The 24,368-nt window shown below is 50.9% G+C and overlaps 1 protein-coding gene across 1 annotated transcript in view; it reads right to left on the reverse strand.

The window, feature by feature from the left end:
* Positions 1 to 16,276, reverse strand: part of TWIST2 (twist family bHLH transcription factor 2) — a 28,355-nt gene extending 12,079 nt beyond the window's left edge. Inside the window, exon 1 of the mRNA XM_042035404.1 lies at positions 15,500 to 16,276. Within this exon, the coding sequence (XP_041891338.1) occupies positions 15,529 to 16,011 (483 nt within the window). The 5' untranslated portion in view covers positions 16,012 to 16,276 and the 3' untranslated portion in view covers positions 15,500 to 15,528. The remainder of the gene's footprint in view (positions 1 to 15,499) is intronic.
* Between the last annotated feature and the right edge of the window lie 8,092 nt (positions 16,277 to 24,368).

Here is a 24,368-nt window from a genome sequence, read left to right on the forward strand (position 1 = left end):
GATTTAATTAACTACGCCGTGGGTGTGGAGGATGGCTGGGGTGACTTAATTTAAGAACTTTTCACTCCTCTGTGTGCTTTTTGCCTGTTAAAAATGCTTTGGGTCTCCTTTTGAAATTTCTCTTTGCCATTCTTCTACAGGCACAGATGGGCCTCGTCGTATCATAAAATCACAGAATGGTTTTGGCTGGAAGGGACCTTAAAGCTCATCCCATGGGCAGGAGCACCTCCCACTGTCCCAGGCTGCTCCAAGCCCCGTCCAGCCTGGCCTTGGACACTTCCAGGGATGGGGAAGATCCGTGTCTGTCTGTGCACTGCACATTTCACCTCGAATGCAGCACTTCCCCATCAGTAAATGTCGGTGTGAATGTACATTCCAATTAAAGGCTCCCTAAAAGCAGCGGGGATTGAAATCAACACCAATAAAGGAGTGAAATGAAGCTTTTTTTCAGGGAGACTGGCTGGTTCCCGTGGCACACGGTTTTCCCTGGAGATGGCAGAAGAAATGCAAATGCTGGGCCACGCTCCCCTCCTGGAAGTGCACGGATGCACCCGACAGGAAACTTAACCTGACATCCCACACGGTTTGGCTGAGCAAAGTGATCTCTGCCCTTTCCATACTTATTTATATTTTCAGTTGACTGCATAATCTGGCCCTCTAGAAAGTCCCTTCAGGAGGTCACGCAGCTGAAATAATAGCTAATGAATTTGTAACAAATTATTTCAGACTTATTAAACACTTTCTTCCTTCCCTTCCAAGTGTTTGCATACTGCTCCCAAACTAGGTAGGGCTGGAATAAGGAGGCTGGCAGGACCGTGCCAGCTCCAGAGACTTAAGGAGAACTGCTGGCATCGCTTTTCCTTCCAGAGATAGCCTCATTCTGCTCCCATCACCTCATTTGGCTGTTCCACCTCTGCTTTTGGGAAAGTTTTAAGGCCAGGGGATGAGGCTCTTGGACTTCTCCAGTGTTGCACCATCCAACTGATTTCCATCTCTGCTCCATTAATCAGGGATTGGTTTGGGTTGGAAGGGACCTTAAAGATCTTTGAGCGTGAAAGGACCTGGGTTTATTCTTTCCAGTGCTTGGTTACACAAGCCAGGCCCTGACAGCAGGAATTGGTGATTGGTATCTGCTCTGAGGGGATCTGCTCCCCTTTTCCACGGATGCAAAGATCCTCCTGCGTGCATGGGCTGGGGCTGAATTTTTGGGGACTCACTGCCTGGCCCCCTGCTGAGATCCAGCCAAGTCATCCTGTTGGCTGAGCAAGGGAATGCCTGTGGGCTGCCTTCCCAGGACAAGGAGCTGTCTGGTCCAGGGACCAGACACATCTGTGGAGACAGCCCAGGACATGTAGGGACAGCTCTGAACCAACTTGTGCCTTCACCTGGACTTGAGCTGTGTATTCCAAACCTGACAGTGCTGCTTTATCCTGACTTAGGTTGGTCTTGTGTGTTAGGGGTTTTAGTTTTCCCAAGAGATCCAAGGAGTAACTAAATGATAAAGGCTGTTGGATACAAGTTTAGGCTGGAATTCTCAAAAGGATGAAGGAAGCTTTCAAGAAAACTTGGTATCTATCAAAAAACTCCCAGCTCTGGAAGGGCCCTAAATCTCTTTGGCTTCAGTCTGCTCGTCAGCCCCTGTCCCTTCCCCAAAAATGGGTCAGAGGAAGGTGGCCCTGGCTGTTTGAAGCTGTGCTGGGGAGTGGGCAGTGCCACAGAGAGGGTTCAATCATTTTGTGATGCTTCAGCTCTGGGGTTTGACCCTGTTAGTGCTGCTCAGACAGAGCATCCTGGCTGGGTGGGCAGCTCTGAGACCACCAGGAGGAATTTTAACCTCCCACATCCCTCGGCTTTGTGCTGTGCCTTCCCCTGGTTTGGGGCTCCTCGCTGTGTGCCAGGCTCGGCTCAGTGCCAGCAAGGACAGGCTGACCTGTGTGAGCACTCCTGGAAGCTCCCAAAATACCCCTTATCTCACTGATTAAGGCTCCGCCCTCACACAAGGCCCCAACAGATTATGTAATGTCTTCATTTAGCAATTAATGTAGAAGTTTTAGTGGGGTAAAGTTCCAGCCTTTGGGTTTTAGGTGGAAAAGCTTGAGCACGTAATCTTTGAATAGTTCAAAACTAGCAAAAAAGAGCTTAAAGTAAAACGCATTTTCTGGAATCCTGTCCCAATTCACGTCTGATTAGGGCTGGAAATTGCCTTTGGAATGGGGAGGAAAATTACTCCAAGAGGTATTTGGGTCTGAATTATCCATCAGCACTACTCAGACAGTTTTCCCTGCCCTGAGTTTTGCATCTGTGTGCTGACCAGAATGGTGACTTGTATTTTTATTGAAAGCATCCCCATCCCTACAGAAACCTCTGGTGGTTTGTGAACCACAGCGCTGCCGATTTCAATCATGCCTAAATATCGAAGGCGAGCCTGATTTGTGCTGGAAGTGCTTGCTCATCAGCTTTCCCTTTAATCAGTGGGGTTGTTGGGACTCTCCAGCCCCCCTTGGCTGCCCTGGTCGCTTTGCAGGATCCTGCTCGAACCGGAGGCCTCGGGATGGCTCCGGCCCAAGTGACCTCCTCAGGATCCTGGTGCAGAATTCTCCTGGTGGTACCCTGAGATCAGCAGATGCTGGCCTTTCTCTCAACTCCCACTCAGTGCCTCAAATCCCAGGGAAAGCTCTCCTTCCGCTGCTACACCCTCTGCTTTGAAGACAAAAGATGATTCAACAAGATATTGGAGGGGGGTGTGGGGGTGTTGGATGGTTCAGTTGCCTTCCAAAACTCACAGGGCTTTCCAAAGCTGGAACTAGGACATTTCCAAAGCTGGAATTAGGATGTTTCCATGCACAGCCTGCCCTCTCCAGAGCTTCCCTGGCACTGATGCACAGCAAGACCTGCAGCAAAGCTAATTCTCCTACTCGCAATTCTTCTCCCAGCCCTTCCCCAGTTACCCAGCTGAGATGTCCTTTGCCTCCCAGCCCCAAAAAAGCAGCCTGTGGATAAATGATTTGGGATCATAAGGGATATGACGAGTCTTTGCAGCTCCAAGGAGAGTCTGGATGCACCCAGTGGGTGCCTATGGAACCAGAGTCCTGCTATTGGTTTGAGCTGTATTTTATTTTATTCATGGCACAGCCTCTCTCTGCTTGTTTGGGAAGTTATTCCCTGCCTTTGCTGCCTGGAGCAGATCCCAGAGAGCAGCACAGCCTGCTCTTTTTATTATCTGCCCCACTAATGCCTCCTTTTTATTTTTTATTTTTGCCCTCCCTCCTTAGGTCGCTTGTTTTGGGTCACTTTATTCTCAGTACTGACCCCACGGCAGGGTTTTCCAGCTCTGTTGCTTCTGTGACTCAGGAGGGATGTTTTGCTCTCATTTATTAGTTTTTCTGGCCAGAATACAAGAGGTTAAACACTTTGGAGAAGCTTATTCTGTATTTACGGCCGAGGTAGGTTTCTAAATCAACAGTAGGTCGTGTATTGGAGTGACTCACAGAGCTGCTTAACCTTTTTCCTTCCGTTTTTGTCCCTCTCCAAATCCGAGGAACATCTGCAGTTTAGATCTCTGCGATGAGGAGCTGCGAAACGAATAGAAACGGCCGAATGTAAATCCAGCCTGGTGGCACGGCCGAATGTAAATCCAGCCTGGTGGCACGTGAATGCCTTCTGTGCTGGCAAGGTCCTGCCTGCTGGGGACGTGCCAAGGTGGGCACTGCAAGTGTTGACATCTGCTTTTTGGGGGGGAAATGGAGGCAAAATTGCAGGGCAAGGTGGGCATGGGCTGGGAGTACGTTCAGCCTGGCCCCTCCAGTTTAGAGAGATGAGCCCAGGGTGGGCTGTGGGTGCAAGGAGAGCAAAACCCACCGGTGCCATCCCATCAAATGGTCACGAAAGAGGTGTCACCCTCTCACTTAGCCCAGAGGCTCTGGTGGAAAGTGTCCATCAGAGGAAAGGGCCCCAAAATCCCGCGGCACTTTTGCTCCCTGCCAGAAACAGTGGGAAACGGGCTGGAGGTGGACAGAGCAGATGGGAGCAAGCTGGGGGCTCCTTCCTCAGCCATCACCTCTGCAGTTTGCTGTGCTTCAAACCCCCTTTTCTCATGGATATTTACAGACCCCCCCCCTTTTTCCTGAGCAGCAGAGCAGGCCTGAGACATTTTCACTCCCAAATCGCAGCCAAACCCCTGCCCAGCAGCATTCAGTGACTCTCTTCTAAGGAATGTGTGGAATCTCTCAGATTTTGGGGTTCGTCCCTCTCCTCTCCCTGCCCCAGGAGCTTTCAGGATGGTCCTGCCAGCTCTGTGTGCAGTTTTTGGGGGTCTCGGCTGGGTCTAGGCCTGTGCAGGAGCCCTGTGGGCACAGCATCTCTCTGGGGTCCAGATGCTCCTCATGCACCCCAATCTTTAAAGGAATTCAGTCCCTCAGGGAAGGGCAGATGCTTTCTGTGGGTACCAGCAGCTCTGGGGGATGCTTGTCTAGCAGGATTTGGGCTGATCTGGGAGGCCTGAGAGGTTTCTTTTCTTGCATTTAGACCACAAATTGCCTTGCTCTCAATGCCTGCCAGCTCTCTGGGGTTTTCCCCCATGAAAGGACTGTGCTGCCCAACCCTCTTGGAGTCATCTTTTAAAATCTGGGTTGTTTATTGAAGTGGCTGTTGGTAAAGGAATGGAGTAGACCTGTGCTTGTTGTGTTTGGAGCTAATTTAAAATCTCCTGTTAAGAGGAGGACAGGGCAGGTTTAATCACATTCTCAGGAAAACAGAGCAGAGAAATGGGATTTTTTTATAAAAAAGAATTTTTCTATCAGAAAGGCAGCTGTGGCTGCAAGGTGGAAGCACCTCTGATGCCGCACTCTGACCCTAAATTAAATAACCTGGGAGTCTGTTCTCCTGATGATCTGATGTGGGATGTGCCCAGTGCAAAATTTGGTTCCTCCTTTTCTTGGGCAGTGAGACAGCTCCTGGCTGCTCCCAGGTATTCCATGTGCTCCCTGGTAGGCACACAGGGGATGTTCCCCTTGGTTGCAACCCCAGCCCCACCTTATTCTTCATTTAATGCCGTTTATCCTGCCCTCTAGTGCCAGCAGGTGCTGAGTCAGCAGCTGCTGCGGTTTTCCACCTTTTCCATCTCCCAGCCTGGGAATCTGCTGCTGCTGCTGAGGCTGCCAGGGCGGGGAGAACTGCCAGAAATGTTTGTGCACCGCTGGGATGTGTTGGGAATGGGTACCTCAGAGCAGCTTTGGAGCGAGCACGGTTGCTTGGAAGGACCTTTTGGAGATGTTTGCAAGGAAAACGAGCCTTGCGAGGGAAATGGGAATACACGTGGCAGGCTGTGTGAAGGGAGCCTTTGGAGTTCAGGAGGTTGTTTCAGTGATGAGCTTAAAATGAAATCTTCAAGCCTGGGAAGTGCTTGGAGATGCTGGGGACAGGCAGGGCTGGGATAACACCTGGAAACGGATGTCTTGCTTTTCTCTTGAAGAAAAGGGGGAATAATTTCCTGTTTGAGGAGACATCTGAGAGCCTTTTGTCACCCACTCTGCTGGGAGGGGAGGAGAGGGGAGGCTCCCCCAGCCACATCCTGGGGTCTGCAGGCACATCAGTGCTCCCCAGATCTCCCCCAAGCCCATCACACACCTCCCTCCTTCCTACTGCTGCGACCCTCCTGCTGTTTTGAAGACCCCAGCAGACAGAAGCTTTAGGGTTTAGAGTGCAGGGACACCAAGGCTGCCGAGCTGGGTGTCCATGCAGCCGGGCAGGACGGGACCCACCGCAACTTTTGCACAATTTCCTGGGTTATTTCAAGCTGTGGGGAAGGTCCAGCCGTGCATGGGAGGGGCAGGCAGGGCTGTGGTACGCAAGCAAGGCTGCAGAAAATGGAAAAACAGCCTTGGATAAGTCTCCTCCTCCCCTGTCCCCTGGTCTTGGATCTGAAACTGGGGAAAGGCGGGGGGGGGGGAACACCACAACAACACCCCAAGCCTGTGAGGTGACCCCTGGTTTTGCTGTGCTGACGCTGGTGGAGCTGTTAGGGTGGGTTTGTTTCTTTAAGGTGTCTCCCAGAGGGAGGATCAGCCAAATGCGATGTGGCAGCTCTGGTAACTCCTCTTGGCTCTCAGCACGGCCCTCGCTGATCACACAACTTGCTAGTGAAGAAGGTACAGCTGTCCAGGCCTTGGCAGGCGTCCCCACCCTCCGCTTGCTGCCAAATCCTCGCTCGCTTTTTTATAAAAATTCTTAGTTTCCTCAGAGAATGGAAATGGAGCAGCCTCATCTGCCTCCCAGCCCCTTCCAACGCCTCCTGGACCTGCTGGAGTAAAGCCTGGTGTCCCTGCATCCCTCCGTGGTGCTGGGATGTTGGCAGCCAGGGAGAGCCCCGCTTCCAGGGCTCCTGCCCTGCTCTGAGGGGCTGGGGGGGGACCAGGGTGAAAGGTTGGGGTCCCAGCAGTGCCTGCACATGGCTGGAGCTGTGCTGGGGGTGGTTTGGCATTCCTGGCATGGGCATTCCCAGCTCTCATAGACACCTGGGAGAAGGGAACCAGTGGGAGGTGGGGGTAAGAGCAAGCTCACCACGGGGCCAGCAACTCTCCTGAGGCCCTTCCCTGGCTGTGCCACAGCTGCAGAGCTGGAAGTGCCTCATTATCCCTGTTTGCACCTCGATGGAGCAGCTCCAATCACCCAGGTCCCGAATTGTCCCAGCAGCCAGACCCCCTGAAAAGCTTCAGGCATTGATTCCTGGACTGGGCTCCCTGCAAGAGCTCCAGGAAACCTTCACCTCCTCCTCTCCCTCCTTCAGAAATGACCCAAACCCCCCTGGTTTTGGAACATTTTAGCAATTTTAAGGATGTGCCTGATCTACAGAAGAGCTGCAAGGCAGCCTGAGCAGTGCAGCGGATGAGTAATTCAAGGAGGGGGGGAGCCTATGGATTTCCTCTCCAGAAAGCGCTTTTGGATCTTCAAACAACGCAAATGTGGCTGGAGCCGTCGAGAGGCTGTGCAGTAGCATTTTAGAGAAAGATTAAGGAAAAACAGCACTGGGGAACAAAAGGACATTTCACAGCTGGTGAGATGATGGCATTAGGAAGCTCCCAACATGCCCTGAACAGGAGGTTTATTTTCTGGAGGAGCAGGGATGAGTGGGCAGATCTAAGAATTGTCCTTGGGACTTGTACACGTGCCTCGGGCTCTGCAGTGGGCATGAAAACCTTGCTAATTGCAGCAGAAAATGAGCCGGTAATGGCAAATACGAGAACAATAAACCAGTATGAAAAAGGGGGAATGGATTTGCAAGTACTGCTGTATTTAAGGCCAGGTGTTCTTCTCTCTGGTTCTGACACGATAATCCTGAAAAATCATATGATTCCGTGAGTTGATAATGACATTTTAGCCTGAAAAACCCTATGATTCCATGAATTGATTCTGGCATGATTAGCCTGAAAAACCTTATGATTCCATGAATTGATTCTGGCATGATTAGCCTGAAAAATAATATGATTCTGTGAATTGATACTGACATTTTTAGCCTGAAAAATCTTACAATTCTACGAATATGCACAGCTAAAGAATAGCTACAATTTTCAGAGCCGGGTCTGTGTCCCTCGACAGCTTTAAAATATTTACCTTTTGCCACTCATCGAGAGTGAAAGTATTGCCCGGTTTACAAAATAACGGCGCTTAGGAGGAAAGCTTTCGGATTAACTCGGTCCTGTTGAAAATCGGCATGTTTTGAGCTCCCAGTTCCGTATCCTCAGCCCTCTGGGCACATGGCAAAGCCCTGGGGGTGCCTGGAATTGTATTTTTGGTGTGACAGGGTCTTTTTGGAGGTGCTTTCCACTACCAATTTCCCTGGCATGAACAGGGAAAGCAGCGGTGAGTTACTCCTTTGCGCGCGTTATAACGAGAAATATTGATCATTAGGCTGTTTGATTTTAAAGTTTCCAAGGGGATCACTTGAAAAGGATCTCTGATCTCCGCTGTTCTTGAGGTACAAGCTGATTTAAACATTTCAAAAGCCTGAGCCTCTTCTCTGTCCCAAAACCCAAGTGCAAACTCATCACATCGCGATGGAGGTGAGAGCGCTGCGCTCCAGCTCCCTTCCAACAGCAAAGATTTCAGGCCCAGCTGGTATAAAACAGATTATTTAGTGCTGGCAATCCCTGGAATCTATTAAACAGCCCCTTTCGTGGCCAGGGATGAAAAAGCCCTTGTAAAATGTTGGGTTGTTCCGTGCACAAACCCCCACAGAGCTGGGAGGGAGCTTTGGAGATCGCGGGGCCGTGCCTGGAGCGTCGCGCTCGCAACCAGTGCAGCAAAAAGGGCTTGGTGCTAGCAGAAATTTCCTGGGCTCATCAGGCAAAATAATTAAGCAAAACAAATTAAAATATGCAGGATAGCCATCCTATCTAATGTGTAAGAATACAGGTTAATATGCTGTGTGCAGAGTGCTTGTGTAAAAGCCGATATTACCTCATCCGGCCTGTTTTTATCATGTGGTTTTATGCCCTGGTTTCTCACTGGGAAATTTCCATGGGGACAATTCCCAGATGTTCCTGCACAGGCTCAATTCCTGCCACCCATCCCATGCTCTGGAGCCCACTGAGACAAGCTCACCTGTGTGTTTGGGGGAAGAAAGCCTCAAACTCATGAGAATCGGCAAAAAAGTGCCTGTGGCATGAATTTTGTGGGGTTGTGGCATGGAGGTGGTGCTGGGCATCCCAGTGGGACACATGAAAAGGACAGAGGGAGGGAGCTGCTCAGCTGGAGCAAATTGGAAACCTATTTTCCCCATCCAAACCCCTTTAATTAATGGGTTGTTAATAAATTTCGTTGCGTCTCTGTCCTGGCCATATTCAGGGTGGGATTTTTTGTGCTGCAAGCGTGGTCCTGACAGAATCCATAGGGCCATGGCACCGGGGTTTCTGGTGGGCCCAGGTGAGTTTTGCACAGCTGGACTGAACTATAAACTCCTTTCTTGTCCTCAGCAAGGTGGTTTATCTTCAGCTTCCAATGCCAAGCTGTTTGCTGGGAAACATCTCCCTGTTCACCTTCCTCCTGGGTCCACAATTCTATTTGGTTTTTTCCTCACCTTTCTCAGCTTCCCCTCCCAGACAGGAATTCTGCCTAAGGAGCCACATTACACAGAGAAGTTCCACTGTGATGTGCATAAAATTCGCCACAGGGTCAGCCATGAATGTGCATTTTTGTGTCTCTGGCAGGTTAATTTTGTTGAGGAGCTTGGTTTTGGGGACACTGAGTGTGGATGCTGTGGGGACCCCCCCCAGCCACCCAAAATACTGGTTTTTCTATGAAAGCCTCTCCCTGGCTCCATCCCACCCTAGTGAAATTTCCAAGCTGGATTAACTAATTTTTTTTAATAGGAAGCTCAGCACAGCCGTGATTCCCCCATTTCAGCAGAGCAATTGGGTTTATTTACATTTAAGCACAAACATATGACTTTTAAAGGAGGCCCGAACAGCTAAAACCGAGGGCATAATCAGATAAATGACTGCATGAGGATTTCTGGTGGCTAAACTCACCCCAAACCCACTTCATACATTTTAAAGCACGACTTTGGCAGGTCTAATATCTCTTAAGGAAATGCTTCTTGGGGGTGGCAGCTAACAAGGCAAAACTCTCTTATTAGGAATTCAATTAAAGCTAGGCCAGGCTTACTGGACCTCTTCCAGTAAATATGCATCAAGCTGAACCCGTAGACATCTGTCTCTTCTCTCGCCCCCAGCTCCTCCTTTTGCTGTTTTCCAAGCTGTGGTTAAAAGGTGGGGAGGAGATGGGAGGAAGAGGAGGGACTGTCGCTCGCCCTAGAGTGCAGGGCACAAGGATTATTTTCTGGTTTGGTGTCCAACCACTTTTGTGATCTGGGGGAGAACGGATCTGCCTCAATCCCATCCCTTGCCGAAACACAGGTGTAAAAAAAAAAAAAAAAAAAAAATTAAAAATCCTAAATCACGTAATTATAACAAAGAGAGGTTGGATCCAGGTGGATCCCGGCCCCCAGGTGCTGGTTTGGCAATGAAGAATCCACGCTGCCTTTCCTGCGCTCGTTTTGGAGTAGTAGAGCAAAACACCTTTTCCACCCAAAAGGCTCAGAGCTCGGGAGAGGCGCCCGGAGAAGTCGGGGATCTAATCCGGAGAATTCAGGGATCTAATCTGGAGAATTCAGGGGTCCAATGGCCACTCTGAGCCCGCTGTTACCAGCAGGGTTTAGGAGTTGTTGCCGCTTATTTAACGTTTTTATGGCAGTGGTAACCAAACCTCCCTGTCCCGTTTGCACCCTCCTCCTACAAGGAACCTGTCTCCAAATTCCTGCTGCTGCTTCCCTTGGTGGGATAGAGAAAGACTGGTTTATTTTTTCCCCTCCTTCCCGAGGGAAAATCCTCCTTACTGCTGAACAGTGAAAACCTTGGGCTCTAAGGGTGACAGACCACGAATAAAATTCAGAGAGGGACCCTCTATTTTACCCCCCCAATCCCCGCTCTAAGGCAGGAGGAGAAATACATCCCAAAGGGTCCCGGAGCTCTGATTCCCATGTTTTGCTGCACAGCTGCCAGGAGAAGGATGAGGGCACTGGGGTTGGGGGGACTGGCTGGGGCTGGCGTGGAAGTGGTTAAAGGGATGGGTCTGAGGGCAAGGGCTGCCTCGCCTTGATTTATGGGCTGGCTGAGTTAATTTGCTCTTTTGTGTGTGATTAGTTGTTGTTGCTGAGTGGTCATCTTCCACAACTACAAATCTAATTAATGCCGGGGTGCCAAGTGTTGGTTTGGTGTTTTGTTTTGGGGTCTTTTTAAATCCCTGGCAAATATTGCTACTGTTTCAATTCTTGAGAACTGATCATTAATTAGTATGAGTCTGCTAATACCAGCTAGAGGGTTGCTTGGCTTTCCTCACTTCCAAATTTGCCCGAAGAAGGAAATCGGGAGCTGTGGTGACTCTCCGAGCAACCCACCGAGGTGTCTGGTGGGATCGGCAGCTTGCAAGGAGCGATCTGCTTTTTTTCCCCCTTCCCAATTTTCTGCAAAACCTGGGAAGAGGGGTGAAAAAGCTCCTCGAAATGTCTGCTTTCCCCAAGCAGCTCTAAGTGCCTGGCGGCATTTCGAGCTCGCTCTGTGCTTCGGGCTTGTGGTGCCGTCCCTTTCCATGTTCGTGGCCTCGTCAAACCATTGCTGCAGCTCTCCAGCAAGACATAAATTCTGGAGGGCTTGGGCTCGGAGATTTCAAAGTCGTGCTGAAGCACATGGAAATGATTCTCAGGGCTGCGGCTATAAAAATAATTATATTGCCGGGGGAAAGAGTGACATGAAATGTCCCCAAAAGAGAGCTCAGCGGTGGTTACAGGATCTGTCCCGGCTCTGTAAGAGCCCGCTGTGATCTCCAAGGCTCATTTATCACTGCTACCTACAACTGCAGGAAATATGCCCCCAAAAAGCACCGAAGGAAGGAATGCGAGGGGAGAAGCGTTTCGGTCTCCCCCTTTGTTTTAATGAGGATGCTTTGAAAATTAGCGCTGCTCTGCCGAGCTGCGCGGTGTGAGTATGACTAATTTGGAGACAAATTAGGTCTACTTAGCCGAAATGTCTGCCTCGATTGTTCCCTTAATGACCCTTCAACGCACATCTCTCCCGATAGGACTTTTACCGCAGCTCTGCCTCCAGCAGATTAAGTAATAACATGTTTTTACCACTTTTCTAAGCGCTCCTTCGGACCCGATCCAACATTTCCCCTCCGCCATGCGTGTCCCCAGCTCTTTCTGATGGGTAATTCATTTATTTGCGTCTAGCCCCTGGCAGATTTGTCTCTTCGCATGTCTCCTTCTCCGGAGCGTTTCCCTCGCACCCTCTTTTTCAAAGCTCCCTGAGCCTGAGCGTTTTTTGGCTGACTGCAGCGTGTTTGGTGTCTGCTGGGTAACAGATTTATCCTTTCCCAAGGAAAGACACGAACGTAAACAGAGGATCCAAAATGCATTTTGCTGGGCTTTTTAAATGCGCTGAGATGAAACCCCCGCCCCTCCCCGCCGCTACAAGGCTATTAATGTAAATACCAAACTTTACAATCCTTCCTGTCAAGGAAGCTTATTTACATTTTTTGAAGGATGCGTATAAAAAAAATGGGGCTTTTGGGACAAAAAGGGCTTCGTTCCAGTGTCGCTACACCCCCAGTTCACTGTGCTGCTCTCATACACTATAGAATTAGGTTTTGTTCCCAGGGCCAGCAGAGATAACATCTGTTTGCTTCTTTAAGGAGAAAATGAAATAGGATGCTGGTGTTTTATACTGGGAACAGCCCTGCGAGTCTGAAGGGGCGATGGAATGAGGGCTGTGGATCGAACACATGGGTTAAACGGGGCTTCTCCAGCATGAGAAAGGTGGGGAAGGGGTTACCAGCGCCAGTGCCAGCCCAGGGGAGGCAGAGGGCTCGTCCCCAGTGAGTGGGAAGAAGGGGCAGACTGGTCTTACTGGTGCGGGGCTCAAGGCTGTGTTGTCCTTTACACTTTGTGCTGGTCCTGCCATCCCGGCTGGACAGGTTTTTTCCCTGCTAAAAGGCATATCAGCAAACATACTGCCTTTTTCCCCCGATTTATTCTTTTCAGTGTAGAGCCTGTGGAACATTCTGAAAGCAAAAGGGAAAGGCGGCTGCAAGGGAAGGGGCGCAGGTGGCGGCCGTGAGGATGGGGAGATGTAGGGGGGAGGAAGGCTCGGCTGAAACATCCCATTGCAGCCCTAGAGGTGCACAAGCTGCGCCTGTTTCTCCTGAAACTCCCAGAGTCAGTTGTCTGGAATTCCGTGGAGCTGAACAGGAAAAGCTCTCGTGGCCAGGGGAGCGAGCAGCAGTGACCTGCTGGTGTTCGCAGGGGCCAGGTGGCATTTTCCCAGTTCCCAAGGCTCTGATTTTCTAATCAGACTGCTCCTCCGATTTCTATTTTGCTTGCAGCCAGAGGGGAACGAGCGTCCCTCCAAGGAGAAAGCCTTTCCTTGCTTCTCTCTCCCCAAAACCTGGGGAAAAGGGAGGACGGCAGCCCAGCCTGAGCGGCGCTCACCCCACGCCTGCAGTTCCTACTCCCTAGGAAAGGCAGGAGCTGATCCCAAATCCACACAGCAATTTCTTGGGGATTGTTTTGTCCATTGAGGCAGCACAGGCTGCTCCCCACTCATCCATAAAATGTCCCACCACCCAACTGTATTTGCCCGTTTTCGAGGGTTTCTTGAGGATCTTGGTGTAGTTTCTTTTTTATTTTCTGGCAGCCGTAATTTCTGTCGCCATAAACGATCGAATTTGACACCGCACCGCACCAGGCCATTTGTCAACAACCTTTTCAACAGTCCAACCACACGCGTGTTCCTGCACACACAGGCACAGGGAAAGGGGGGAAGGTTTGGGATCTTCCTCTGCAAGAGCCGCCCCAGAGCACCGGGTTGGAAGTTGGGTTACGGCGAAGGCGCCGGATTCCGATTCATTCCCAATCAAACCAAAACGTGACGGGGTTTGGTTCTGCATCGTGGTTTTTCTGTAACGTCCTCACAATTTTTTGGGGGGTAGGGACAATCTGAGCACCTACCTATAAAATCTGCCTCATCAGAGCAACGTTAATAATAATTTAATCGACGTGGGGTTTAAAACGTGGTTTTAAAAAGGCAGGTTTTGCCCCGAACCGTGTGCTAGGAGTGGTTGTGTGTTAGATAACAGATTCCCAACCATCCTTGGCTAATGGCAACACATCATTTGGGAAACAACAGAATCAATGCATTGTTCCAACCCAGCACTTTCCTATTCGGCCAATCTAAACTGCTGAAGAAATATGTGTTCGGGACATTTTACATCTGGTTTTGACAAGAAGCCTGGGGTTTTTTGTGCGTGGGGCTTTTTTTTTAAATCTGTTTGCTGCAGTTTTTTAGCCAGATTAGCATGGGAAAAGGCTCTCTGTTTTATAAACGGAAGGTTTATCTTTTGAAAAACCCACTCAGCTTTGGATTTTTGCAGTTGAAATCAGGGCAAGGCGTGCAAAAAATAGGAATGCCAGCGATGGCCATAAACCCCACAACAACAGTGTTACCTATTTAAATAAAGCTAAACAACAGGCAGCTTGTGCAATCGGTAGAATAACCAATTTTGGGACATTTTTCATACTTCGGGGACTCACTAGAAGAGTGCGTGGACACGTTAATTGCAGCAAATTCCAAACTATTTCAGGATGCTAGTGAAACATTTACATCTGAAATGCTTTTAAGTCTGTTTTACACTGCTAGTAAGTCCTGGTTTCACATTTTTTAGCTTTTTGAAACGAGGCACTGCAGTTACATCACGTTTTTGCCTGGTTCTGTATTTTATTTATTCCAACGGGCTGCTCGTTGCTGCCCGAACAAAGATGGATTTGCCTCTTTAAACAAACCCGGCCAATGGGCTGGGATAAACTTTCCTCTTCAGTCCTGCACATGATGAAATTATTTCATTTTTACATCACAGGGGTGGCGGGGAAAATGTCCCTTCAGTGTGTTTGCCTGGTGAAACGGGTTCATGAGCTCTGTTTTATGTACGGAGCCCCAGACAGCGCCCAGCCAGACCCAAACTTCGGCTGACACAACGCAGAGCTGCTCTGCTTAATTAGCTGGAGATGAGGGTGTTATTAAAAGCCATTTTCCCCCTCCTTTCTGACTGTTTATTCCTCCCTCCCTGAATATTACAAATGCAGCTGAAGAGGAAGTAGTTTCCTGCTAATGGAAAGCGATGAGGAAGGGTTTCGTGAGGAGAGTAAATAAGAAACTGCGCCCAATGCCAGCCGCTGCTTCACCGGCTCTTTGGGGAAGGGAAACTGGACAAACCCCCCAAAATTTAGCAGAGTTTCTCCTGTCTCTGTTTGCTTTTTGCTGTGTGAGGGGGAAGGGGCACAGCCCGAGACTGCAGCCGACATCTGCTGCTCGTTTCTTTTAAGAGAAACACAACCTGGGGCGAACCCGTCGCCGAGCCCCGCGTGGGTCCTGCCGACCCCCTGGCCCCCAGCTGGGAGGGGATGTGGCCATCACGGGGCTCAGCGCTGGGGTTTTTGGGGTGCAGATGCCCAGGGAGTGGGGCAGCAGCTGGTTTGGATCCCCTTGTCAGCCTGTTGTGGCCATCACCTTTTCCTCTCCGAGCCCTTCTCCGGAGCGGCGCTTTCTGGCAAATCTCACGCGGTGACGGTTTCCCCTCTGTCCCTCATCATCCAGCTCTCAACACCAACCCCCTCTTTCTCTCCCCCGTTCCCACAGAGCAGAAGCATGCTGATTATTACTTTTCCCCCCCCAAAATTTGGGGCACATCTCATTTTTGCCTTCCTGGAAGCTCCATGTATTTGAATTTCTGCCGGCGCGGGGGGAGCGGGAGGAACTGGACGTGCCTACGCTGCCCTCCGCGTCGGTGACCCCAAACCCATCAGCGTCCCTGGAATTCCACACCACCTCTCCCCGGGCAAAGGGAAGCAAACAGACCCGGAGCATCGTCCAGGAGAAGAGAAACGGGTACCTACCCCTTGGGCTGGCCCGGCCCGGGCGGTGGCTAGTGGGAGGCCGACATGGACCACGCTCCCTCCATCCTCCACACGGAGAAGGCATAACTGAGCCTCTCGTGAGCCACGTAACTGCAGCTCGTCATCTTACTGTCCATCTCGTCGCTCTGTAGCACCTGGTAGAGGAAGTCTATGTACCGCGCCGCCAGCTTGAGTGTCTGGATTTTACTCAGTTTGTCAGAGGGCAGCGTGGGGATGATTTTCCTCAGGGCGGCAAAAGCTTCGTTGAGCGACTGAGTCCTCTGCCTCTCTCTGACATTGGCCAGGATCCTCTGGCTCTGCAGTTCTTCGTAAGATTGGGAGCTGGGACTGGACTTTTTCCCCCTCTTCCCTGGGTTGGGGCTGCCATCTTCGCTGGACTTCTTACTGTATCTTCTCTTCCTGCCAAATCTCTTTGGCTGCCTTTCCAGCTCCTCTTCACTGGTCCCCAAGCTATCCACAGGGGAAACAGGAGAACTGGAGCTTTCTTCCATGCTTTCTGCAAGAAGGGGAGGGGAAGAGCCTTTCCCCCCCTCCTTATGTTATGTGAGTGTGTGTGTCTTAAATGTGCTTTAAATTCCTGAGACAGATCCTTTGGAAAAACAGGAGGACTCCTTTTTTCTTTTTTTTTTCCTTTTTTTTTTTTTTTTTTTGCTGACCAAACGTTTTCCAGGTTGCTTGAAGGGCTCTTATTTCAAGGACCGAGGTTGTGTAAAAAAATTGAGGTCTTGGAGAGAGGAAGTTATTCTAACTTTTTGGAAACTTTAGCTGAGCTCAGTTGCTAAATAGTTGTCAGAAGTGAGGGAGGTGCGGGGCTCCCTCCTGATTGGCCGGCCAGGTCGGTGGGAGGAAGGCTTTTCCCCTGCTAAACTTTCACAGTTTTATGTTACACTTAACTAAAATCTTGGGAATGCACCTCGAATCAAAGATAGCTGGCGAACGCCACCCCCTGCCCCCGGGGATGCTGCGTTTGCAGCACCCCTCCAGGATAACCCCCCGCACCCACCCCGGGGGTTTTTGGGGTGCTGCCTGGGGTCCCGTTCCCAGCTCCGTGGCCAGGCTGCAGAGGTTCCGTGCCCAGACCAGGGGGAGAAGGAGCGAGCCCCATTTTTATGGAATGGGGCCCTATTTTGCAGCCCCCAGTGCTGGGGGTCTTGTGAACCCCCTGTCCTGCAGGGATGGGGTGGGGACCTGCCTCCCCATCCCACAGGGTGACCTCGGAGCGGCAGAAGTTCCCTGGGGCACGCTGAGCTATGGGAATGGTGGAGATTTGGGGGCAGAGGGGCTAAACCCCTACTTGTGGGGGGCATGGAGAAAACGGTCCTGGACAAACCCAAAATATGGATGAGCTGGGAAGCAGTTTGTGGAAAACCCCATGGAAATGACCCCGGAGAGGCAACACTGGGCATGCACTGCCATTTTCTCGCCGCTTTTCCCCCTTCCATGAAATGCTAAGCAGTACATTTAAGGGAATCTGCAGCCAAGGTAGGTAGGAGGACATTTTTTCCTCCTCCAGAATATGCTCCTGCTGAATTTGTGGTATCCCAGCACACAAAAACTGTGATAACAGGATTTTTGATCTAGCCAGCAGAAGACAACAGGTCTCTTTTTCTCTCTCCATCACAGCGTGGGGGAAAATGTGGGAAAACTCCGCGTGCTTCTGTGCAGCTAAGGCAGGGAAAAATCAGATTTGGACCTCTGATGTCAGTCACAGCCCAAATTGCAGGAACAGATGCATTCCTGAGCAGCAAAGATCATGTTTTCAATACGGAGCAGGGAAATAAAATAGAACAATGATAATAACAAAAAGAAATAAGACAAAAGCAACTCGTAAAACGCCGATGTTGTATCAGAAGAATTAGTTTGGAGTGGATTTCTTTGCAAAGTTTTCCAGTAGGCATCAACACTCATTAATGGAAAAAATAATGTCTGGTTTGATTGGAAAGTGTTCCTTGGTAGGAGAAGGAATTTTTGGCTGGCCTGGGGCTGGCTGCACTGCTGGTAGGTAATGTTTATAGTGGAAAGCCTTCCCCAGGCAGCCCCTGGGGACAGCCTGTGTTTGCTTTCCAAAGGAAAGGTTCTCAGGTGCAGCACAGAAGTCGGAAAGCGAGGCCGTTCTGCAAATAGATTTTTAATCCAATTTAAGACCCCGGTGAGCTCCCGCTCACACCCCAAATCCAGGTTTCCAGAAGGGTTCGGGGCTGGATCCGAGAGTTGATCCAGCATCTGAAACCTGGAGTTCCACGAGTGCAATGGGATGGTGCCCACCAGCCCCACGGACCTCAGAGCAGATGCCACCCCTTGTGAGGGATATTTGGTTCATACTGGGGTTATTTAGGAGTCTCCTGAGTGCCTGGAATTGCTTCCAAGTATTCAGGGAAGCCATAATGGAAGGCTGGAGAGGCACCATTCCTGGTATTCCCAGCAAACAGGTTCCCGGCTCACGGCACCGCATTTGTGGGGTGAGGCGCCGGGGGTTTGCAGGGATTCCTGGAGCACGGGAGGACAGGTAGGATGCAGGGATTCCTGGAGCACGGGAGGACAGGTGGGATGCAGGCCTGAGCTCTCAGAGTGCCCTGCCCAAAAGGGCTGCAGGTGCCTGTGAAAAGCTGCTCGAGGAGGGAGCGGGGATGTTTTGGGCTGTATTTGAGAGCACCAGGAGCAAGATCCCAGCTTGTGAGGGTGAGTGGAGCTGCTGGTTGTGCCTCTCCTCTCCCCCTGCCCTGCCAATATTTATTTCCCAGCTTTTTATGGCCCTGCCATCACCACCGAAAGCAGGGCTTGATCTTCCAGAATGTGAGGGGTTTCCATGGAGTGGGACTTGATCCGAGGGGTTCTCGGGGTGGACTGTGTGGGTGGATCTCAACATGCCCCGTTCTCAGCTGGCACAGGGAGTTTGCCTTCAGGGTAATCCCGCACAAGCACGGCCATAGCTCCTGGGCATCCCACTGGGAAAAAGCTGCGGCCACGTGGCGTGATCCCGGCCCAGCCGAGCGGCTGCTGCTCCTGGCACTGTGGGATGTGCCTCTCCGGCTGCACGGCGGCAGCAGCAGAGCGGCCCCGCGCTCCTCCGGATTAAAGAGCTAATTTTAAGTAAATAAATTAAATAAAAGCCCGCCTCGCTTCAGCAAACGAGAGCGAAGGAGTGTTTGCAGGATCGGGGCACGATTTCTCCCTAAGGGAATGGCTGCTGTGCATAATAACCTCTAAACGTGCAAAGCCTTTTAGTATCAGGCAGGCTTCATTAGGGGAAATTTATGGTGGGATTTGGCCGTGGGATAATTACGGAGTCTCTGAGCCGGGCTCCAGCGAGCATCGCTCCGGAGCTGCCGTGAGTTGTGTGGACCCTCCACTGCTGCAGTACTTGGTGCCAGGGCTGAGGCCGGTGGTGACAATCCTGCAAATATCTGCCCTGGAGCACACCAAAGGCACGGGACCAGCCCCGGCTGAAACGTGATCCGGCTCTCCTGGAGGAAAAGGGGAGTTTGGGGAGGTTTGTGGGGGAAGCAGCGCGAAGGTGCCGCTGGCAAGGCGGGCTGGGCTGGATCCGTCCTTCCTGCTGCCCCGGCAGGGTGGGAGGCAGGTTAGGAAACAAAACCTGTCACATTAAAAAAGTAGTTTTGGTGGAAGTTGAACGCCCTGTTCGAAAGTGACGCTCACGATGGTGCTGCTCCTCTGCCTTTACCAGGCTCCTTGACTTTTTTGTTAGAGGGCAATGATGAATGTGGATTGGGATTTGGGGTCGGTGCTTGATCTCCGTAGGAAGCCTGTGGGCCAGTTGTCCCCTTGGAAGGGTTTGGCCAGAAAATCTAAACCCTCTATGCTGAAGAGGAGAAGGTTTGGATTTCTGCGTCCTGCCGCCCCTCCCTCCGCTTGTCGTGGGAAGCGGGAAAAGACTGTGCAGGTAACGTCCTTTCAGTGCATCCAGGCTGCTCTTCCAGCTCTCTTCTGCCGGGGGAGCTGCCAGGGATGCCAATTTTCGGAGCAAACTGGAGGAAAACCAGACGCTGTTGTTCTTTTTGCCTTCCTCCTCCTTGCTACCTCCTGCTACAGAGGAGAGCATCACTTCTCCTTCAGAGACATCCCGCTCCCAAACTGCACCCAGCATCGAACCACCTCCACTACAGCCAGTAATTAAGCTGATTCCTTTTTTTCCCTCCCTTTTTAAGGGATAGTTCCTTAGTGCTTGTGCAGCACCCACCGGGAGCGATCCTTTGTGGGCACCTTCCCCGTGCTGCCGGGTTTGTCCCTGCTCCTCCTGCTGCCTGGGCTTTGTTCCCCCATCCCTCGTGTGGCAGGCGGACGTCCCCCAGAGCACTCCCCCTGCGGTGACAAGTTCATAATCAAAAGCAAAGGAGCGGCGCAGATAAGGGGCGGGAGGTGCGGGGAGCGGGGCTTTAGGGATGAGACGCTTGGAGCGGAGCGCGCTTCCAAAGTAATTGGATACGCTCGGGCCGGAGTTCTGCACAGGAATGTACATCTGTTTCTGAACTGTTACCAGCTGATGTGCCCGCTCTTCCTGTCTGCTTCCTCCCCTTCCAAACCCCCGCAGCAGCGCGACCAGCAAGGAGAGGCTGACCCGGGGCAGCGCTTCCCACTGCGGGATGATCCCGGCCATAAGTGCAGCAAGGTGTGCTTTGGATGTCCCCGTGAGGAGCGAGGTGGTGGCAGCTCTCTCCTTGTTCTGGTGGATTCACCTGGAGCCCTCGGCTTGGTGCTTGAGGAGGCTGGAAATAGGGATCCTTCTAGGCAAGACTTTGCAGGAGGCTGACAGGAAAAAAAAGATAAGGGAAGGACTTTGACATTTTCCCAGTGGATGTCCCTTTCTCCCAGGATTATGCCCACAGGCCCTTTGTCCATCTCCTTTATGAACGTGGCAGCTCCATCCAAGCTTTGACCAAGCAAGGCGGGAATTTCAAGAGTCATCCTGTTGTTCATCCTGGAGGAGAAAAGGCTCCAGGGAGACGTCAGAGGCCCTTCCAGTGCCTAAAGGGGCTCCAGGAGAGCTGCAGAGGGACTGGGGACAAGGCATGGAAGGACAGGACATAGGGAATAGCTTTAAGCTGAAAGAGGGTAGTTTTAGATGGGATATTGGGAAGGAATTGTTCCCTTGGAGGGTGGGGAGGCCCAGAGAAGCCGTGGCTGCCCCACTGGAGCACGTCTTGGAGAGGAGAGGTGCTTCTGAGCCCTTTTAACTCCTGTAGGACATGGACAGGTGTTTAAGGTGATGGATGTGTTAAAATCAGGCCTGAATTTCTTCCCCTCTGGAATAAGAAGGGAGATCTTTAGTGGCTTCAACAGGTTTTGGGTTGGGATCTCAAGCGTGAAGCTGTTGAGGACCCATTCACATCTGCACCACAGTCAGTCGGACAAGGATTATTTAGGCCAGACCCAGTTCTGCCTCAAACATCGTGTGCAGTATTTCAGATCTGATCACTGATTTGTGGCAGGATGAGAACTCCATGTAATTTCTCCTGTTGGCAGCACTGGAATGGTAGAGGAGGAAAGGAGCCCAAAGGCAGCGGCGTCGCAGTTGTGGGTTCTATTTTTAACGACAGCAGAAGGAACGGGTGTTCTGGGGAGTAAAAACTGGTGGCTATCGTGGTTCCAAAAATAACATTTCTATTTTAGATCACTTGCTTGAGGCCACCACTAATTGCAGATCCGGGTGGAATGTCTCCCTGGGAATCCACGGGCAAGAAATTGTTTCTTCTTTTCCCCTCTTTTCTGGAAGGTGGAATATTAATTGTGGCTGCAGCAGTAGCAACTGTAGCTTAAAAACCTGGGCTAGGAGAAATGAAAATATTGTTTCATGAACTGGAAAATCAAAGCATGGGAAATATTTTGTTCTCCTCACCTTTTCCTGCCCCGTTTCTGGCCTTGTTAAATTGGGAAAGAAGGGCTTCCCACTAATGTAAAGGTGAATCCAAAGCCAGCCTGGGTGTTCCAACAGCATCCAGGCATGGCTGCAAGGGTCAGGCTTCTCTTAAATTCTTTGGGATTGCAGCGCCAGCTTACAAGGGGTTGTTGCACCTTTGACTAGACCAGGTTGCTCCAAGTCTGTTGTTCGTATTCCTGCATTCCAGTATTTTTGAGGATTAACCAGAATCCTGGAGGTGGAGCAGCCTTTTAGCTGACAGCGCTGGGAGGTGAAAAGATGGAAATGAGGTACTGGGAGAAACAAAGCAAAGCCCTGGAGTCATTTCGCTGCCGTTGCAATAAGTGGTTTTCCTCATGGGTCCAGGGAAGGGCCTCTCTCCAAGCAAAGTTTTAATTGCTGGGGATGGAACGGAACCATTGCCTCTGGAATTTAAGCATGGAGGTGCAGCATTTGGCAGGTCAGATGGGGAGAGGGGAGCCAAAACAATGAACCTGACATGGTAACTCTGCCTGCAGAGGGAAAACTGCTCCCAGGAGCTGGGCACACCTGCTGGAGCACACCGGGATTTTGGGAATTGTCACGATTTGGAAAAGTCGCAATTTTGAACGCCAGGGTAAAACAAGGAAAAATTTGTTAGGGCTTCTCAGGTGAGAAAAACGGAGTTTTCCAGGAGGAGAGGATGGGGTCAGTTAAAATCAGTCGTTTGCAGGTTCTTTGGCCAGCTCTGAAGCTCCCCTTGGCTTTTGGATACTGGAGCTACTCACGGTTTGCAAACCCTGGAGCTCTCCTTTGCCTGGATAACACCAGGCAACCTCTGTCCTCGTTTCTCATCCCACAGCACTGCAATTCCCCTATGATTTCATCCTTCCCTTGCCTTTGGAGCATTCCCATGCCCAGCAGCCGGGCTGTGGGACCACAGAGACAGGACCTTGGAAAGGAAGAGTTCTGCTGGTTTGGCAGTTGGGTTCATCCTCCCTGAGTATTCATCTGCTTGAACGGGGGAGCTCCACCTTCTGCCTCAAGGTTTGGGTCCTTTGGGCCTTGCTTTCCTGGATTTAAGTGGCCTGGAAGAGGGAAGGGATAATGAAGAACCCCCTGGGTGACTGGTGAGTTTCTCTCCAAGGAGACAAAGGAGAACCTGTTACTGAGGGGAAAAAATGTTCGTTTTCTGAATAGAACAACATTTTGTGAAATGTGCCAGCATTCCTAGGGAAATATGATTTATTTTGGAAAACCAGGCACCCTGAGTCCTTCACCTCCACGTGTTGCAGTTTAGGTATCTGCTGCAGCAATGGGCTGGTGCCTTCTGATCAAATTTCTTGGCTACCAGCTGATTTGGTTTCACTTTGGTGTTTAATTTGATGCTGAAAGGTTGAAATCTTCCATTTAATGAAGAAAAAAATAATAATTACTGAGTAAACTACACTCACAACATCAGAAGGGAGAGCCAGCTCTGCTCAGCTGAGAGAGGAAATTATTTTTCTTAGACTGATTAAAACTTCTGCTTTTTTCTTTGTCTTTACCAACACCTGTTTAACTCAGGCACCTGAATAAACTTTGAAGAGAAAAGATAGTTTTGTTAAAGGCTCAACCAGACCCCCAAAAGCTCGAGTTCCACTTCTGGGACCCTCAACAAGTCCAGGGGAAACCAGGCTTGACATTCCTAGTGAGATCTGGGGAGGAAAAAGCAGGAAAGGCCCATTACTTCTTTCAAAAACAATTAGGTGGAAAAGCCCCGAGCCAAACAAACAAGTCCTCAAAACTAAAGGCTGGTTGAATTTAAAAGAGGCAGCCATAAAAATTCATAAATGAGTGTAATTGGGTTCAGGCTGTTGTTGCAGAAGTGTTGAGTGGACTGGCTGTTTTCTCAGGAGCAACAGCCCTGTTTGGTGGGACATCATGAGCACAAAGACTCCCGGATGAAGCTGTGGCTGTAGACACACGGCCTATGGCCACCACCCTGCCATGAAGGAACGTGTGTGCAGTAGCCCAAGCGCTGGAAATGAAACAATCAGGGAAACAGCTGCACCCCTCAGAGGCACAGGAAGAGCATTCCTGCAAAACATCTGTGGATTTGCATGTGTAGAGTCAGGGAAGATGTTTGGATGAGGCAGCAGGTATGAACCTGCCAGGCCTGCTGCTCCTGGGGTCCTGGGCATCCTTCACCCTTTCCATGGCATCCCTGCTGTGCGTGGCTGGGCAAGGGTGACCTGCTCATTATTGTCATTGAATCCCAGAATGGTTTGGCTTGGAAGGATCTTGGAGGTCCCATCCCACACCTTCCACTGTCCCAGGCTGCTCCAAGCCCCAGTGTCCAGCCTGGCCTTGGACACTGCCAGGGATCCAGGGGCAGCCCCAGCTGCTCTGGGCACCCTGTGCCAGGCCCTCTCCACCCTCCCAGGGAACAATTCCTTCCCAATATCCTATCTATGCCTTTCCTGTCTCAGTGGGAAGCCATTCCCCCTGTCCTGTCACGCCAGGCCCTTGTCCAAATTTCCTCTCCAGATTTCTTACTGGTCTCCTTCAGGTATCCTGAGCCTCAGTGGGATTGGCCAGTGGGGAGCAGTGCTCCAGCAGAATTCCTGGGCTCTTTATTCCTGTCCCAGCTGCCCACACCTTGCCTTGCAGCATCTCCCAGTAGAGGTGGCCTTGAGAAACATTCCTTTGGCTGAAGCCACAAGGTGCATTCCCGTGCTTGGATGTATCCTCGTGGCGGGGCAGGTTTTGGTCTCAGCAGGAGAGAAGAACACCCTGTATGGGCATCTTCAAGTGTATAAATTATTGCACGAAGTTAAGGGGACGATGCACGTGCTCAGACCTTCTCCAGGAGGTGACCTGGGCGGCAGCTGCGGCCTGTGCATACGGCCCAGCCTCCACGTTATCCAACCCTGGAATTAAATACCGCTGCCTCTCTGCCAGGAGGACGAGCAGCACAACCTGTGGCGGATTGCAATGCCCTGCATTTTTGTG

The sequence above is a fragment of the Corvus kubaryi genome, unplaced genomic scaffold (assembly GCF_017639235.1).
Source record: "Corvus kubaryi isolate FWS band 111438036 unplaced genomic scaffold, C.kubaryi_AGA036_p1.0 37383, whole genome shotgun sequence".
Classification (NCBI taxonomy): domain Eukaryota; kingdom Metazoa; phylum Chordata; class Aves; order Passeriformes; family Corvidae; genus Corvus; species Corvus kubaryi.